Source organism: Ambystoma mexicanum, chromosome 9 (assembly GCF_040938575.1).
Source record: "Ambystoma mexicanum isolate Mex_15411 chromosome 9, UKY_AmexF1_1, whole genome shotgun sequence".
Taxonomy (NCBI): domain Eukaryota; kingdom Metazoa; phylum Chordata; class Amphibia; order Caudata; family Ambystomatidae; genus Ambystoma; species Ambystoma mexicanum.
The window spans coordinates 96668375-96687147 of record NC_090931.1 but is presented as its reverse complement, the minus strand read 5'-3'; the positions used below and the strand labels follow the sequence as shown (position 1 = coordinate 96687147).

The window sequence follows — 18773 nt, the reverse complement described above, 5'->3', positions numbered from 1 at the left end:
ACACTAGGGAAGGACACAGGGCAGATTGCAAGCAGACAAGACAAGAAAGGCGAGAATTAAACTCTGATTAGCATGTGAATGCTGCCACAAGCTGCAGGGCTCAATGGGTGGATCCATGGAGGCTTTGTTAATTAGGCTGGCTAAGGCAGGGGTGGGGTGGGCTGAGGTTTGGCCCTCCCCCTTCTGGTGATGCATTGTATATTCCACCTGTCAGATCCCAACAAAATATGACATAGCGGACTGCGCCTTTAGGCTATATCCACCCAGATTACATGGGGCTATGCATATATCGTGCGGTGAGAATAGGAAAATGTGTGCGGATTAACCCCAAACATTTTCCGGAGGTGGATCTACAATCATTCAATTTCATTTAAAAATTTCACAGAAGCCTAGGCGAGCGAGCATGCACACCCACTGTGCGGATGGTCGAATTCCTCACACACACCATCAACACTTGTATAACACATTTCTTACTGACTTTATTTTCTTCATTAATCAGTGGATGGACTCCAACCGGCTTAGCCTCAACACTAATAAAATGGAGTTCATTAATATTGTAGGCATGGAACACAACATAAGGCAGCTTGGAGACTATCAACCGCAATTCACTATACATAATGCTGCACTTCTGCACCTTGTCTAGATACATCAGCTCATGTTAATTACGAAATCAGTTATTCCTAATTGAACCTTTCCTTTTGTAGTATCCTTTTGGGCCATATTGCTCGAGCTAAAGAGAGGGGCACACCTTGATCAGGAGACTGCTTTCAGTCGGAATTCCAAAAACACTGGTGCTTCGACTTCACTCTATACAAAACCAAACTGCTTGTGTTGTTCTTATGGTTCCGTCTTTTTCTCCTGCGACTCTTACTTCAAAGGCTACATTGGTTCCCTGTGCAGACAAGGATTCACTGTAAAGTTGGGGTGCTTGCACAGCTCCAAACTACTTCAGAGCCTTTTCTTTTCTCCTTGTTGTCCCAACCCTTCATTGCTGTTTGAGTGGGCATTTCAGAGGTCATTAATAGGGTTTAATGTGAAATCAAATCAGTGGGAGGCCATTCCTATGCTGTTCAATATATATCTTAGATGTGCGCCTGTTCTGCCACTCTTTAAAAACACCATCAAACGTATCTGTTCCATATTTGTTACCCTTAGGGCCGGATTCACAAAAATGTTTTAACTTGGTAAAGTCCCAATGAAAACATTTTTGTAAATCAGGTCCTAAGTATTCAACTGGAGCTGGATAAAGGTTGGATGATTCCAGTGCTAGGACTCTCATGGGCCTTAGCACTTTATACATAGGATTCATGTAATTCATGTAATGAATACAAGTTTCAAGTTGCAGGCTACTAGAGGGCATATAATGTCACTCACCCCAACCCCAGTTCGCCACATGCGCACATCAAACCATTTTTTTACTAGCCAATAGTCTGTGTTCACTCGCCAATGACGAGTGCTCATTTTGAGGCCCGGGTGTGTGTAGGATTCGGGCATCTGGTGTTGTCTTGGTGCGGGCCTATCACCTCAATTCAAATGAATTTACTTCTTGGGTTGTCGTATTTCTTTAGGGCCCCATCACAAGTAATTCCCAGGGAGGTCTCGAATGGCTGACAGTGGTAAATCTACACATTTTGGGTCAACAAGATGCCACTTAACCCTAGGAGAGTTTGTGAACAAGCTGTCAAAGGGAGTGGCCTGAACGTGAACAGATTAGAAAAGTATCTTGCAGCTGCAACCGTTATTCCATCAATGGTTGGTCACTAGAGAGGTCTGAAAGCAAACGGGTCCCATCAGAATCCATAACTAATTAAATCCCTTTGGATAATCTCCCGTGGTTGCCAAAGGTTGTAATAGGGGTAGCTGGATATGGGAAGACTGATGGCATTAATTCCAGGGTGCGAGTTAGTTGCTTCACTGGCTAGTAGCTTGCAACGTGAAATATTTTCCACTATCATACCAACTCCCTTGATCCTCTAGTTCTTGCCTGTTGGTTGTTCTCAAGGTATGGTGCTCTGCTCCCTGAGTCTGTCACCGTGCCATCTGGGGCCCATATCATTGGCACACCCTCATACACCCCTTGATCCTCTAGTTATTGCCTATTGGTTGTTCCCAAGGTATGGTGCACTGCTCGCTCTGCCATCTGGGGCCCATATCATTGGCACACCCTCATACCCCCTCCTTTGATCCTCTAGTTCTTGCCTATTGGTTGCTCCCAAGGTACAGTGCACTGCTAGCTCTGTCTGTCACTGTGCCATCTGGGGCCCATATAATTGGCACACCCTCATACCCCCTCCTTTGATCCTCTAGTTCTTGCCTATTGCTTGTTCTCAAGGTATGGTGCACTGCTCCATCCGTCGCTGTGCCATCTGGGGCCCATATCATTGGCACACCCTCATACCCCTCCTCCCTTGAGCCTCTAGTTCTTGCCTATTGGTTGCTCCCAAGGTACAGTGCACTGCTAGCTCTGTCTGTCACTGTGCCATCTGGGGCCCATATAATTGGCACACCCTCATACCCCCTCCTTTGATCCTCTAGTTCTTGCCTATTGCTTGTTCTCAAGGTATGGTGCACTGCTCGCTGTGCCATCTGGGGCGCATATCATTGGTACACCTTCTCCTTTGATCCTCTAGTTCTTGCCTATTGCTTGTTCTCAAGGTATGGTGAACTGCTCCATCTGTTGCTGTGCCATCTGGGGCGCATATCATTGGGACACCCGCATATCTCATGCTTAAAGTCAAACAATTTACAGCATGTCTCAAAAATCCTGTGTCAACATATTCTCTGCTGCGAGTAACAGCGCCAAGAGACGAGGGAGTTCACCGCGTGCGCTGTATAAACTGTCTCACTCACATCCATGTGAGAAACGTTCATGGTGGATGCGTTAGCACTGCTGCCCCATTCGTTCTGTACGAGTCAAGTCGTAAGACTACACTGTTCACCTGCTGGAGAATAAAAACGTCCTCTGACGCTTTTTCACATCGTCCCGTGGAAGGTTTCCTCCTGTTTAATCTGACATCTGTCTTGTTTTTCAAATCTATTTATGGCCTGGCCTGGCCCGCCTATGTAACCGCGAGGCTAAAGTGTCCGTCTGGTTTACATTCCAGCCAATCTATTCTTAGTCAAATCCCACCAACCTCATGAGGGCTCTCTCCATTTACTTGCCCTTCTGGCTCCTGAATGCTGGAATTCTCCCAAAGTGGCTAAAACACACATTCCTCAAAACAGGTTTCATCAGATTGCTCATCTCCTAGACCACACGCGTTGCCCATCAAAATGATATTCTCTCACAATAACTGCCATCAAATCCCCATCATTAGGACTGGAAAGCTCTACCACCAGCAAAGCCTGAACAGGAAATATGTGTCTGTTAGTCAAGTTGCTTTTCCCCCCCAGCAGCGAACAACTGCAATTGCGCATAACCATGGAAATAAAGGCAGTACGATGTGCACAAAAATACAATCAGACTCCCAGAACTGTGGCCGGTATTGGTCCACTTCTTTATTGTAGATTTTAGCACGATTTCCCCCAATAAACAGGGATCACATTAATAGGAGACAGAATGAGAGAAGGGGGTGAACACCATATGGAAAACCAACAGTAAGACCAGAACTGACTGATCACAGTCGCAAAGCATGAAGGGGCTGGTGGGACGGGGGGGGGGGGATATTATTGCCATACTCCTTGTACATAATCGGCAAAGGGTACCGAGAAAGCAATTTCAGTCCAGGACCATTCAAGGCATCATCACGGAGAATTCGGTTTGAGTTTTGGAGTCTCCATTGACATTTGAACTATGCAGAGCGTATATTCCCGTCCTGACTCATAAGAAATCGATGCATGCCACGCCCACAAGGTTACCCATTTGAAGAGCATCAATCACACTACCCCTCCTCAACAGAGATGTTTTTATGGGAGGGCAAAAGGGGCACTTGCCTAGGGCCCCTACCTTGAAGGGTGGACCCACAAAGCTGCTCGATCTGAAGTAAGATTCCATTGTTCACCAGTCCTAAATAGCACGCGTCAGGATATTTTTGGGGTGCTGCTGAGGGTCTAAACTCATTGCCTTTCTGTTTTGACAAGTACATTCTGCCAAGTACATTCTGCCTTGATCAATTCATCATGTATTGCTTTCTGTGTTCACTGTGGAATACATAGTTTGTGTGTTCCTTAAGGCACAACTCTGTAGCATTCTTTCCTTCCTGTGGGAATGATGTTGATCACGTGCAATAGGCAACAGTGAAATGCATATTGATAAATTGAGTGCCACAATGGTTCAGAAGTTAGCTCATTGTGTGAAGCACCCATTGCAGAGATATTTGTTCATATGCAAAATTAGGATATCATATTCCAGCAAGGCTGGCTTAGCCTTTCCTGTGTCTGAAGTTTATAAACCTGCCTGCATATGTACTAGGTTTTGCAGAACAGCATCTGCTATTATCAGCAATGTGCCTGCACTAGATAGGGGCTTCTATAAAACCTTACATATCATCCATATGGTGAAGGTCTAGAATTGGTTTGTTCAGATGAGGTGTTGTAAAACCTAGGCAATCGCCTCCAGCTATGGCATAAACTGTTATTCACCCCTTGGACTAAGTATCAAATTCAAGACTATGGAACGAAAGCGTTCCTGCTTGTATCCTGGATTTGCCAGCAGTTGATACAGTGATCCTGGTCAAATCATCTAATATATCTTACATCACTGTGCCGTCTTCTGTGAGGTTTGCCCTATTGCATTCTGCTGGTATCGTTTAGCCCATTACTTGATCTTTCTTCTTGTGTAGGCCATTTGGGTGGAAGGGTTCGTAGACAGAAGAGAGCGGAACAGATGTTGCAGGCCTCAGGCAAGCATATTTTAAAGTCTGCTTGTTTGACACAAAAAACGGTTTGCTTTTTGGTAAAAGTCGAAGGTTTTATGCAAGTTTATAAATGAAAATGTCACAAGCCATTGTTTTGCAAAAATATTTTCATAGCTTTAAAATACAAAAGAAACCCAGATTACATTTTTTAAATCACATTGATTGGTATGCTGGTACGTATATATGTCCCTTGATGATGGAGAGAATGAAGCTATAACCATTCCCATTTTGCATAACAGCCTTCTATAATATTTTGTTTAAAAATGGTCCTGTTTGGTAATGTGATTTGTGTACTTTCCAAGTCCGCTTTTATGAAACGAGATTCTTTTCCAGTTCTTCCAATGAACTAAGACAGTGTTCAAATGCAGAAATTGCAGAGTTGGCACACATCCCAGCATCACCCCTTCACCCCTTAACCAATGTGTGATACTGGCCATCCCATGTAATCTTGTATTGCCTAACCTCTCAATATTGCCACTCCCTAAACCTTTCAAAATTGTCAGCCCTTCAGAGCGATTTCCTTCTCATGGTATGATCTTCATAAAATACCTATGCATGGTTTCACTGGCTATAGGGTTGCTTCCGCTTTAATAGTGAGCATATTTATATCGCACACCACAGGCATTTGTTCCTTTCATATCTAATGGCAACACCATTTGAAAACCATATCCTACTTCTAATCTGTCTGTCTGGATAAAGGCACCTTCCTGGTGGCTTCTAATCTGCATCCACTATCCCTGTTATGGTATGTGTAGCTTTCTTTTCCTTCCAATTGGTCTCCTCTATCCATGCATGAGCACTTTTGCATTCTGTGAGGCAGCTTATGTGAATTTTCTGTTTATTATGGGTTACATGTACCTTTCACATACGGTCCTGCATTAATACTACAGGCTGCATCCCTTCCTGGATGCTATTGATAAAAATTATCCTGTATGTGCTAGAACAGTAATCTCTTCGTAGACCGTTAATGTTGGTCTTCAAATGCTATTTGTTTATCATTCTGATTAGAGCAAGAATAAAGAGGGTAAGGGGACTTCAAAGGAGTAAACATGGTTATTATGCTGCGAGACAGCATATCAACCTATAGGTTGTGATGGGTGGCGGTGGAGGGGCGGGAGGCACGACCAGTATTCTTGATCCCTTAATTCCTTTGGTTTGGTGGAAGAGGACCCCAAAGATGTCCGTGCCCAGGGCCCCAAAAGAGCTTAAGATGGCTCTGCGCCACAAATAAACCTGGCAACATTAATATCCTAGGAACACTGGCCAGCTCCCCTAAGGATTCTGGTAAAAGGCATTTTCAATTCACTTCACTGATAACACCGAAGGCATGGCCGTGTTCTCTGGGGAAAAACAGCAAACTTCTTAGCAAGAGGAAATCTAATTCTGGGCAAGAACTGCTTTCTTAATTAAGGTCATGCTTGTATGAAGGTAATATTGCTTAGAACTTTGACAGTATGTTCCTTACCACTCTTAGATTATGTTGCGAAATTTAGCATCTTAATGAGCCCAATCGCAAGCCTCAAGCAATCACAATCCCACTGTCTATGCGCTCACTAGACCAACAAATTAATGTCATTCATTCAAATATTTGCCATGAACGTTTTGGCGGTTTTCTGAAGCAACGCCCTTCATGTAACGAATTTTAATTAAGCAAAAAAGAATTCTGTGTAAGTAGGTGTCAAACAAATGGCACTCAAAAGCTTGCCTGAGGCTATCAAACACTGCCAACACATCACTTTCAATGCTAAAAGTTCACTGTGCACCATTATTACGGAAGCTCATGTCACAGCAACATAGTGCCAGAACTTTAAGCTAACCTCCAAACAAAAACAGGCTGGTCTTAACTATTAACTATTTTACGATTATGCCAGAAAGACTACACCTATTGAGGGCAGGGTTTTTCTGGTATGCACATTACAACATGCACAAAATGTGACTCAGAGTGACAATAAGAGGCTGCGCAGCCCATACACATCTACTAGAAGATGCATCGCTTCATAATTTTGGACAGTTAGCAGTGATCTGCCTTCAGTAACAAAGTCCTGGCCTATTAACCTCAGAATTGTTAAAGGTGATGCGTTTGCCTTTCAAATATGGGTTTTCCTCTGCAAAAGCATGTTCAGAGCCCACCTAAGAGGAAACCAAAACAAGCCTCTAACATCCTGGGCAGATAACTCAGAACAAAACAAACTCCAGCGGTCAGCAGAAGACTGTTGCCTACACCCACTTTTGTCAGTGTACCATCCAAATGGGAGAAAACCTATAGACGCCATTACAATATTATGCTTTCTGCAAACGGTTCACGTCCAAAATGAGTAGCCACTGCACAGTGTTTTACATTCACTTTCACTCAATGTATGTCGGAATCCCCTAAAACCTGCATGCTGTGCCTTATAAAACAAAGCCATAACCGCACCCTCTGCGTTTCTGTCAACAAATACACTGTGTACCATAGTCTGCCCGTACACACCACACCCACAGACTTTATTGCCCAATCCCATAGCCTCCGCAGGCCCATTTCTATGGCCGTCATCTGCAAAAGGGGTGTATGTAACATGTGCCACCCTGCAACTATTGCAATATTTGCAGACTTTTTCTGCTGGGCGAGCGCGGTATTGGGGGGGAATAACTTTCAGCCAGGGGAGCAGACGTCATTAGGTGTGGTGGCTTTTATTTTGTAAAGGTGCTTCTGTGGAAACACTTTTTGCGGTCTTCATACATAAGTGTGTGTTTTGAACGTCAGCTGACATTATTATAATAGGGTCTTCACTGCAGTGTGTAGATTGTGAAACATTTCATTGCCACTGTGCGACAAAGGCATGCCATTTGCCTTGCCTATGTATTGCGAACCAATGTTCTCATTCTGACAAGAGAACATCCCAGCGGCACTCACAAAGTCACACATGCTTCTGTTGATGAGACCCCTTCCGACCTCTGGCTGGCGACAGGAATCCTTGGAATACTTCCACACTATTCTCGGGGGGTATACATGAGAAAAGCACCTTGGCAGTAGGAAAAATGTGCTGCACTGCTTTCATCGTAATCTTCAGTTGACTAAACACACGGGAACAAGGCATGTACCCCAAAAAGAAGGCTCCAAAGTACACGATCACAAAATGTACAGTTGCCGAAGAGACCACACGTCAACATTCTAGAAGCACTCTGCCGAAACAGCAGGATTCGACACTACACCACAAAGCGTCCACTCCCTCCAAACCGAATTGCCAGACAAGTCTTCTTGGAGGGCATACACGCACAGATCTTCCACAAAGCCATCACACACGACGCAAACTGTACGTCTTGCCATGTTTGCCAGCCGCAATACACAAAGTAATGGGGAAACTGAATGCTGCCCTTTCCTGTGACGCACACCCAGAGCACCCGATTGGCCATAGTCTCCTTTCCATTGGCCACCATGGTGAAAAGCGCTAGTGTGCCATGTGCCTTTCTCCAATGAGCCCAAGGGCCGCACCCCAGTGAGGTAGTAGGATTCCTTCTCCCTATTGGAGCTCTTTCCTGCCCGTACACCCTGAGCACCTCATTGGCCAAAGGCCATAGTCCCATTTCCATTGGCCAGCCTGCTAAGAAGCGCAGAATGTGGCACTTGCCGTTTCCCAAGAAATGCGGGCCTCACCCCAGTACAGCAGGAGGAGTCCTTTTCATATTTTTCCCTTTCCTGTGACGCACACCCTGAGCACCACCTGATAGGACAATCGGTGCAGTCCCTTTTCCATAGGCCAGCATGGCAAGAAGCACCGAACGTGGCACTGCAGGTCCCCAAGTACATCGAGGGCCAGCACAAGTTAAGCAGGGGTCCATCTTGCTATTGGCGCACACCCTAATCATGTGATTGGACAATCCCTAGGAGTTCCATTTCCGTGGCCGTCCCCGGATGTAGCTTTCGTGCGGGCCATGAGGGAAAACTTGCAACCAGGGTAGGGGTGGTTTGTGGTAAGGGGAGCCTCTTCAAAGAGCCTTTTTTTTGTTTTGTTTAGATGCTCCTACGGAAACACACACCGTGAACACACCCACTGTAACTTAATGCCACCATGCATGTCACCATGGCACCCACTACCACCATCCACACCACTGCCACCAGCACTCCTACCCAATCTGCGCACCGCCACGCAGCAACAAATTGCAACAGTGAACATAATGTGCAAAGAAAACACTCTCTCCTGCACCCCTGTGCACTTTTATTCACTTACTATGGGTGTCCCCACTTCCATTCACAAAGTACTGTGTCACTGCTAACCTACCCACACTCTGGTCGCAACACTAGCCCTACTGCAACCAATCTGCACATACCATACTATACAAGCACACCCCTGTACCAAATGCAGAGTCAAACATGAATTCCTGCGGTGGGTGTGTTGCAGCCCTACACTCGAGTGCATGCCTTACACCCTACGGCCTTCGCCCAAGCACCCATTAGTCCAATCCTTCCACGGACCCACCGCACCTTCATTCACTCATGCATGCAACCAAGTTGCCAACTACCACATTCCATCTGCACCGCACAGGCACCCGCGCTCCCACCCACCCTATGCCATGTGCAAATCACTCCCCCTTCTGCAAATCACCTGCCACCACTCACCACGAAAAGAGATTGTCGCAAACAGGTTGTGGCAGAAGCTATGGGGCCTTACGACAGCTGCCTCCAATCACCACACACAGTACTCGCCTACATATGTCACATTAAGCACTTCTCACTCCCCCCACCCGTTCCCTCCCTTATTGCCGCCAACGAATTCCATACGCTACATTTTCCAGACCCTTCCACTGCCACACTGTCCTACGATACACCATGGCTGCTTTCCCCAAAAATGTTGACGTACACCACGCTTCCCTCCAGTCAACCACTGACCGTGTCCAAACTTCTCCGACAGCACGCTGTACCACGAGCATATGACACTTCTGTCCGCAGAGCGGACCCAGATATCACAATTTTTTGGGACGTACATTTCAGTTATTTGCAACAAAACTACTGGTCGGATTGCCACCAAACACACAAGACCCAAGCCCCCGCTCCTGCCACAAATTTGGTGACAATCCGTCCAGTCGTCCGGCCCATAGCTGTGCGCAAAGTTTTTCCCCATTCAGTCTATGGGGAAAAAAAAATTGGGACTCCCTCTATAACTTTGCCCCCCTCTGCCCCGTACGAAACCTGCCCCAACTTGGCGAAACAATTCAGACCCGGCCATATATATTTTTTGCAAAGTTTGGTGAGGATTCCTCTAGGGGGAGCGAAGTTATAAGCCGCCGAAAAAGTGCTCCTCCTATGAGTTTAGCAACTTAACCATAACTACAGGTCCGCTACCGCGGGCCGTGTAATACCGCGGGCCGTGTAATATATATAAAATTGCTTATGTAGCTAGGAGGGAATCGCTGTACATAAAGGGATACGGGGGGGGTGGGGGTTAAGTGGAGCCATCAGCCATTCTTGCATGCTTAAAGTTAAATTAAAAGCGACAGACTTTGTAAAGGTGGAAATGTTATATATCTTTGTGGTACAGCCAAAATATAAAACTGTGGTCGATAAGACAGTTGAAATGTACATACTTTGCCACCTTCAGTTAGCGGCCCTTAACTGAAGACTGGCAAGATAACTACGTCATATACGACAGTGGATGGCAAACGATGCACGGATCCAGACAGAAGAGATCAGCTTTCAGCAGAAGACGAACCGAAATAACCTTTCTAAACTGAGACCATGATGCAGCGCTATTGAAACCAAAGTGCTGTGCAGCTCATCAACAACTCAAACAAATGCCACTGTACTCGGATCATGGTCTTTAACGTCTACAGTGTGAGTCAATACGGCTCTGGCGACTGCAGAAGCAGCTGTTGGGCATCTAGGAAGAGACCCCCCAACGCTCCCCTCTCCCCTCCACACCCCCTCCGAAAGACTACAGTGCATACAGGAAACTCTTTCGGTCTTAATAGTCCTCCACTCAAAGTCAGAGCATTTCAGCACCATTTCGGGTATAGATAACCACCAAATCCAAGCAAACCACAAAGGGACCAAAGTAATGGCACTACATGCAACACAATGATTATATGAAAGTCTATCCAGGCTTCTCCAGCCCATTTATTAGAGGAAAGTGTTGGCCTCTAGGAAGAAAATGCGCTCTCCTCCCACCAGTCACCCCTATTTCACTGCATTTGAAAGTGCTCCTACATTTTTCATAACCTGTGCCATTCTGAATATCTTGAAGCATCCCCAAAATGTCATAACAGCATCTTTGTGAGAAGACATTAAAATATGAATTAGCAATCTTTCAAATATATCTAATAATATGCTCTGCTAAGAATGATCAAAATTAGACCTAGTGAAATAGGCTGCTGTCCAACGTGTGGATTCCTGACTTGTAATGCTATACATGTAAAAACAAAAAGAGTACCAAGGTACATCCAATCTGCTTGCTTAAAATGCTGTCTGTAACAGGCACTCCAAGTCCTCAATTTTTGAACTCAAAGCAAATTATGTTCCCTAGCTTTCACCCCATGAAACAGTATAGTCAAAAGTCCTACATTTGAGAACGTGCATCAGTCGAATATGTGTATTGCACCACGGATATTCCACCAGGCCCTATAATGATATTGATACTTGTTAGATTTTGTATTGCACAGCTCTTCCGTTAATATGCCTTTCTACCAAGTTAAATTGGTCTTATGTAGCACATTAAAAAGGACACTACAAAATAAAGCTAGGGGTAGTCAATTGCTTAAATTTTTACAGATGTAAACGTGGTTTTTGGATAAGCACGGGTGCTAGAAAATATAGTATTTTTCATGCACTGTCTCTCCACAATGTGTCAAATCCTTGGTATGGTATGTTTAGTTATGTTATAATGAAAATCTTTTTTTTTTCCTGGCACCTATCACCACTGTAAAACATTGGCGGTTTGTTATCTATATGGGCTATACCAGACCACAGTCAGTGGAGTAGGGACAGTGATGGTGTGGGAGAAACAGTTAAATGGCGCATAGAACTAAAAGCTAGTGAAAGAGAAAAGTGGTCAGGTAAAGGGAATGTGATTGAATAATTAGGGGTGCAAAATGTGGTAGGCAGACATTCAAATGCAATGCGAACATAAAAAGAGGGAACCTGAAAACTTCGGTTAACAAGCATTTTCCAGTTATCCTAGTTTCTAGTACCTTGGAAGAAACTAAACTAGGATTAGTGGAAGATTGATAGTGCGATGTCTATGAGATACGCCCTGAGAAGCCACGAAAAGTGGGCCCACTATATCAGGGGGCATTTTTAGGTGGCCCCTGCAAAGCCCAGGGATATAATCTGGGAGTAGCAAACCACCTGTCGAAAGAGACAGAGCCAAGGAATGGTTGGATAAAACAAAAAAAAACGAAGAAAAAGTGGTTATTACATTCAAGTAAACAAGATGGAACTGACTTCAAATGCGTACACAGGCAGTACCGCCTACATATCACCTCGAAGTGGCTGCAAGCTAATATGTTTGGCTCCAAAGAAAGCAAATATCTTCCCAGAAGGTAGTGCTTACAAGACGGGAAGAAACGGTGTAGTCTGTGAACCTGTCATTCATGTCAGAGTGAAAGCAACTTCAATGATTGGCCAGTAGCGTGCAACTTTTAAATCCGCTCCACCATCATAAGCAGAACTGCCAGGATTTAGACTAGCCGCCAAGAGCTGAAAGAACTATGCGTGCCCCAGTGGGGTCTATAGTGGCTTCTTACTAAAGCAAAACGTTTAGCAGCAAAACACATTCCTGTAAACCCACAGGGCCAAGCAGGATACTGCAACACTTATCAGCAGGTTATACATTGGGGAGACGGTAGTCAGGTGCTTGCTTTAACTTTGCTAAAGGCACTTGTAGTCATGGATTTATAATGGGGTGGGGGCACTACAGGTCTGCAAGTCCCAGAATGCAAAGTCGGAACCAAGCCTGCATTAGGCTCTCCCTAATAGATAGTGTTGTCATGCATGAAATATGGTCAGGTTCGGGGGTCAATGATTGAGAGCAGGGTGACAGATTATAATTACTCCTGTCAGGCGTCACAAGAAACGCCAGGGGCTATTGCCACGAGGCAGGGATGCCAACTCCCCGTTTGAAGTTACAATAGGGCAGGTGGTAGGGAGTGCCTGTTGAGCGGATACCAACCAAACCAGGGCAGTAAATAGGGTTGGGTGCCACTCACTGCGGCGAGGGAGTAGACAGCTGTGGGCATGTATGGGTAAGAGCCAGGGACATTCGTCATGCAGGTATTATGGGCACAAAACTTACTCGGGATAAGAGCCATGGGTGCACATGTATGGGGGTAGCAGGGAGAGATACAAAGACACCGAATAAAGGGCAGTTATTAATTGGGGAGTGGGGGGCACGTTGATGGGGTATGGCACCGATTGGTGGATTCTGGGGATTAGCTGCCAGGTATTTAGGAGTGCTCGTCTTATGAGAGGGTAGCAGGTGATATGTAAAAATAAAATAAAGTGAAGAGGGCATTTACTGCGGGTGATAGAGGACTGGGGGGTCATCTAAGGTGGGAGGGTACATGGGATAGCCAGGGCTGCCCCTGGCAGGTGACGGGGTGACACATTAGGTGGGTGGTGGTGTCTGGGGCAGAAGGAAGAATCCTTGGGCACAGGGGGTAGTGGGCTGCGTGTTCCCCCCGAGTAACTGTCACTTCTTCCCCCATCTCCCAGAGCGCACTCACCGCAGCGCCGGACTCCACCGCGCTCTCCTCGGCCTGCAGCTCCGCCGTCATGGCCGGGGCACTGTGCCCGCCTTGCTCCCGTAGGCGCCCTCCGCCCCCCGTGGCTGCAGTGACACCGCCCGGAGACCGGACCCCAACACAGTGGCCAGAGATCAGCAGTAGCGGCTGCTGTCAGGTGGCATAGACACAGAGGGCGGACAAGGGACTCCAGGCCATGGACATGAAAGAGAGACTAAAACCGCCAGGGCGCCGACACCAAAGACGGACTCACCGGATCATTGATGTATCTTCTTCTTACTTTCTTCAAATAGATGCATCTCCGTTTAAAAAAAAATAAGTAAACATGGCCAACAATTGGTCCTACCAATATGTGATAGCTCAGTGACAAACCAAAAGTAAACACATGTATATAAACATTATTAAGGCAAGTGTTCCGCATTATAGGTAGTATCAAATGCAGGTTAGTTGAGGGGTATTTTAGAATTGCTTATGCTTGCAAGCAACGATCACTTGTTTGTTGAGTTTAAAAATATAAGAATACATACATTCCAACCTTTTAGATCCCTTGAGAGGGAGATTTGTTCACGAAAATCGGGAGCATGACATTTCCCCATTCAATTGCATTGGAGTTAGGGATATTTTAGGTGGGAGACAGTAAAAAAATAACTTTTTTTACAGGAAAATTGGGAGTCTCCCGCCTAAGTCGGTAGGGTTGGCATGTATGAGAATATGCCACACAAGCCTGTGGTGTGTGACCCTCCCAAGTGTATTGCCATAGTTCCCAACATAGCTCTCAGCCATTTGTGTTGCAAGGGCGGGTGAAATCACCCGATTTTGTTTTTGGCGGGTGAGATGCCCATTGGAATGAATGGGCGTGCAGGTGGCTTGGCGGGTGAGTCAGCCCTTTACGAGGCGGGTGACACCCACCAAAAGCGTGTGAGTTGAGAGGTATGGTTCCCAACCTTTTGTGGTACCAAGGTGGGTGAAAACCCCCGATTTTCTTTTTGGCAGGTCAGAGCCCATAGAAGTGAATGTGCGTATAAGGGACTTGGCAGGTGATTCCGCTGCTTGCAAGGTGGGTGACACCCGCCAAAAGCGGGTGAGTTGAGAGCTATGGTATTGCCCTTTTAAGACGGGCAATGTTATGTGTGGCCCTCCCAAGTGTATTGCCCTTTTAAGATGGGCCATGACTGTGTCATGGCCTGAGCTAATAAAAGGAGCAACTGCAGTCATTTGGGGCAGAACGGCCGCAGACTCGAAGAATGGAATGACTGACTCTGTGTCTCCTTTAAGCTTGCAGGCCCACACCCTGTGAGCACGGGCCTAGAGGCCATGGTGCCATCTTGCCAGTACGGTGGCCAGGGTCCGTACGTGCTGGGCATGGCCTGCCCTTCCCCCACCTAAGACAGGGTGCTCCCCGGCAACCCCCTGAGGCACTGGGGCTCCAACAATGGTGCAGATATCCATAGCACCAATGGGGTCAGCTCAATGCCAATAGCTGGCCCCCACAACAAAGCCCACTGCTTACCAGTGCTTTTAGTGGGAGGCCAAAGCGAGGTGGGTGGGGGGTCCTAGTTAGGGTGTGTGGCCTAAGTATCGGTGGGTGTACTTAGGCCACGCACCCTAACTAAACCCACCCACACCCCTCACCTATTGGGGGTGGATTGGGGGTCTGGTAAGAGCAGGAGTGCTGGGGCACAGTGGCATTATTACCTTTGGTACCCTCAGCTCTCCTTTTTTTCCAAATCACAGGCTCTGAGCCCGTTTGGGTGGTAGTACCTCTGATTAAGAACCAAAAGGAGAGGCTGTGAGCACCAAAAGTATGACACCATTGTGCCCCAGCTTTTCTTTTGTGTCTTAATGTGGGGCCAGCACCTAGCAGGCAGCCCTTTCCTTCAAGGAGCTGCATGGTTAAAACACTGCATGCGGGGGCCAGTTAACCCCGCTTCCCGCAGGCAACCCTTTAACCATGAAGCTCCTTCAGTGAAAGGGTTGTTTGCTGGGTGTATGCTCTATACTCAGAAACAGAAGAAGGACTGGGTTACCCAACCTCTCCTTTTGATTCTAAGTAAAGAGCAAAACACCCAATAGGCAGCCCGTTTAGCCAAAGTGCTGCACGGTTAAATGGCTGCCTGTGCTTCGGATCTCAGAGATAAATAAGGGAGTTCAAGATTATCCTCCCAAATTAAAATTCTAACTTCATCAATATGTTCTCTTACTGACCTTGCATTTACCAAGAAAAAAATGACTTTTAGTATGGAAAAGATGGCTCATAGTTTGATAGCTCTTCTGGAGAGGTTTAGTAATTACGTGCCCATTGCTAGCACCCTTACCCATAAATACCTTTCTACTTCTCGCATAACTTCTAGTTTAAATAGTTTGAATATGCTGAGCTGTCATAAAAACCAAGCTCTAAATGTATACACCTTTAAATGGGTAAATAATATAAATAATTATACATAATTTTAATTGATCTTCATCCAGCACCCAATTTATAAGTTTAATCCTTACGGCAACATTTATTTTAATTCATTCAGGAATGAGCTTGTAGGTTTGAGATGCTTGGCTCTCAGCTTGAACCTGTCAGGGCTGGACTGGCCTATAGGAAACTCTGGAGATTTCCCGCTAGGCCTCTGCAACCTGGGCCTCTTTCGTGTGGTATTTCCAAAGGTTCTCATAGGAAAAGGGTTGGGCTTGCTGAAAATGTGTAATATGAGGCCACTTTAACAATTATTTCCAGGGCCTCTTTTGGTTCCCAGTCCACCCCTGGACCCTGTGATTACAAATCAGTCAGTAAATGCTCTGATGCAAACATTAAAGAAAGGAAAGTATTCCTGCGAAAAGGGACTCTCAGTTAACAGGGACTCAGTTTACTAGAGAATGAGCCTGTATTAAACAATTTTATAAAATTGGCTAATTTCCAACAAGCAAATATTTCTTATAAGGAAATGGCAAGAAATGCTGGCCACCTACAGTCCAAATGATTCATGAACATTTTGGACTGTGGTTTCTGGGACTGTTTAATATTTTCATCAATTTAATCCTCTTTCTAAACATACCTTTTCCAAAACCTATGCCCATATTGACAAGGAGCAGACCGCTTTCTTTCTATAAACCACTGTCTAATTGTATTGGTGTTTTTTTCTAAAAATGATATCCTAAGAGTTAGTGATTCAAGTGCACCAGGCCAAGATGGTCTGGCCAATATAGTTGTTAAAGCACATGCCTATCAATGGTCTGAAATATTACTTGTTCTATATGGTTACAGCATATACGAATCAGTTTTTCCATCCTTCTGGATAAAGTCACATATTATTCCAGTTTTTAATTAAGTAAGTGGTGGAGAACTGAACTACTATAGGCCCAAAGGTCTGATTGATGTTACTATTAAGATTTAATTTGTCAGGTATGTTCATGCAGCATTTGATGAAAGGGGATATTAACACTAAGATATTATGGCTGTTGTAAACTGGGTTCCATAAAGGTGCGGGCGCTGTTTGGAAAGTAGCTTCACAATTAACATTATGAAGCAACATGCCTGTCTATTTTGCTTTTCCAGACTTCTCTGTAGCCTTTGATAGGTTAAACACGACCAATTTATGGATTACTTTTAAATATTGTCGGTTTGGTGAAGGTTTACTGAAATGATGAATGTTGTCATATACCTACATGGTTGTTGCTCTCAGATTGAGTGTTGTTCAACTGTTTGCAAATAACATATCCATGTATAGAGTACTCAAGCAGGGGTGCGTCTACCCTGAGTTTGTTGAATCTTTTTATGGCTGACATGAATGGTACTTTGGGGGTGACTGCTAACTTTCCACCTAAGATATGAAGCCATAAGAGTACTTGGTTGGTGGATGCTGTTGTTTTCATTTCATTTGCTCGATCGCTGATTCGTCTACAGCGTAGTGTAAATAAAATTCATCTATACACTCAGCAAAAGAATATAGAAATTATTATCAATAAAACGAAAATCATGTAATTTGAAGAAACAAAACAGTTGTAATTGCATTTAGGTTTTATGCATACCTGTGGGTGTAATAACCAAGGTTTCAGCTTTCATATTTAACACCGTGTGATGGTCGAAATGCCTTATTTATTTATTTATTTATTTGTTTATAAAGCACTGAAAGCCCGCGGGCATCAGAGCGCTAATAAAGAGACAGGACAACAAGTAGTGAGAACAGGACACAAGTGAATTGACCGATTTCCTCAGGAGAGACTAACCTGTTTCGCGAATTTAGTTGAAAAGAAATGTTTTAAATTTTTTTCTGAAGGAAATGTAGTTGGACTCGAGCTTCAGTGTGATGGGTAGTTCGTTCCATTTTTTATACTTAGAGTCGGAAAGGCTTTTCCAAGTCCGTGCTGTTTTTTAGTTGTGGAGGTTTGTAGTTGTCCTGTATTAGAGGATCTGAGTCGCCTAGTAGGGGTATACCAATTGAAATGTTTTTTGAGGTAAGCTGGTGCATTGCCGTATAAGCAGCGGTGAACCATAGTAAGAGATTTAAACATGATTCTTCCTTATGGAGGGACAGGACCTCCTAGTCCTTGTCCTACAACTTCTCTGTGTGTGTTTTCTCTATATTTTCTGCCACTGAGGTCCAGCTGGACCTCTGGCAGTGCAGCTCTTCATGTTTTCCTTTTGGTGAACAACACCCATGGGATACACTTATGGCACCCATGGGTGGGGGTACACCCTTGTACCCCTTATATGCATATCTGGGCATCTGTGTGTTGCCTACGGAGCAAGATGTGGTCTGGTGGTAGCTGCATGCTGACTTGGCAGGGGCTCTGAATGTCCTACATTTTGGGACGCCCAGGCCCTGCCATGAGAATCAATGGATTCCTGCAGGAAGGCAAGATAACCCCTGTGACATCCTGGGGTCTATTGCCATTTACCTTGTTTCCCAAAGTCCTGGGAAGCCTTGACTCTGTCCCTTCCTCCTGACCGGCTGTTGGGTGGACATACCATATATGGCTCTAGGGCTGCCTCCTGTCAGACTGACTGGAGCCTTTCCTTAGAGGTGGGACCCGTATGAATGGAGTCTGACGTGAACTCACATTCTGTGTTGTGGCTGTCTGGTTTCTGTGTGTGTGACACAATGTATGAGACAGCCCCGACTGAAACTGACATGAATGAAGTGTAGTGTGCTTAAAGGCTGGGTACTTACCCCAATCCACATTCTTTGTTATGGGTGTATGGGTGGAGTGAATGGCCTG

The 18773-nt window shown here is 45.3% G+C and overlaps 1 protein-coding gene across 2 annotated transcripts in view; it reads right to left on the bottom strand.

Annotated features, from left to right (window-relative positions):
- The window catches only part of USP28 (ubiquitin specific peptidase 28), a 977853-nt gene extending 964095 nt beyond the window's left edge, over window positions 1–13758 (bottom strand). For both annotated transcript variants that reach the window (XM_069614230.1, XM_069614233.1), the window contains exon 1: window positions 13551–13758. In XM_069614230.1, the coding sequence (XP_069470331.1) occupies window positions 13551–13601 (51 nt within the window). In that variant the 5' untranslated portion in view covers window positions 13602–13758. The remainder of the gene's footprint in view (window positions 1–13550) is intronic.
- Between the last annotated feature and the right edge of the window lie 5015 nt (window positions 13759–18773).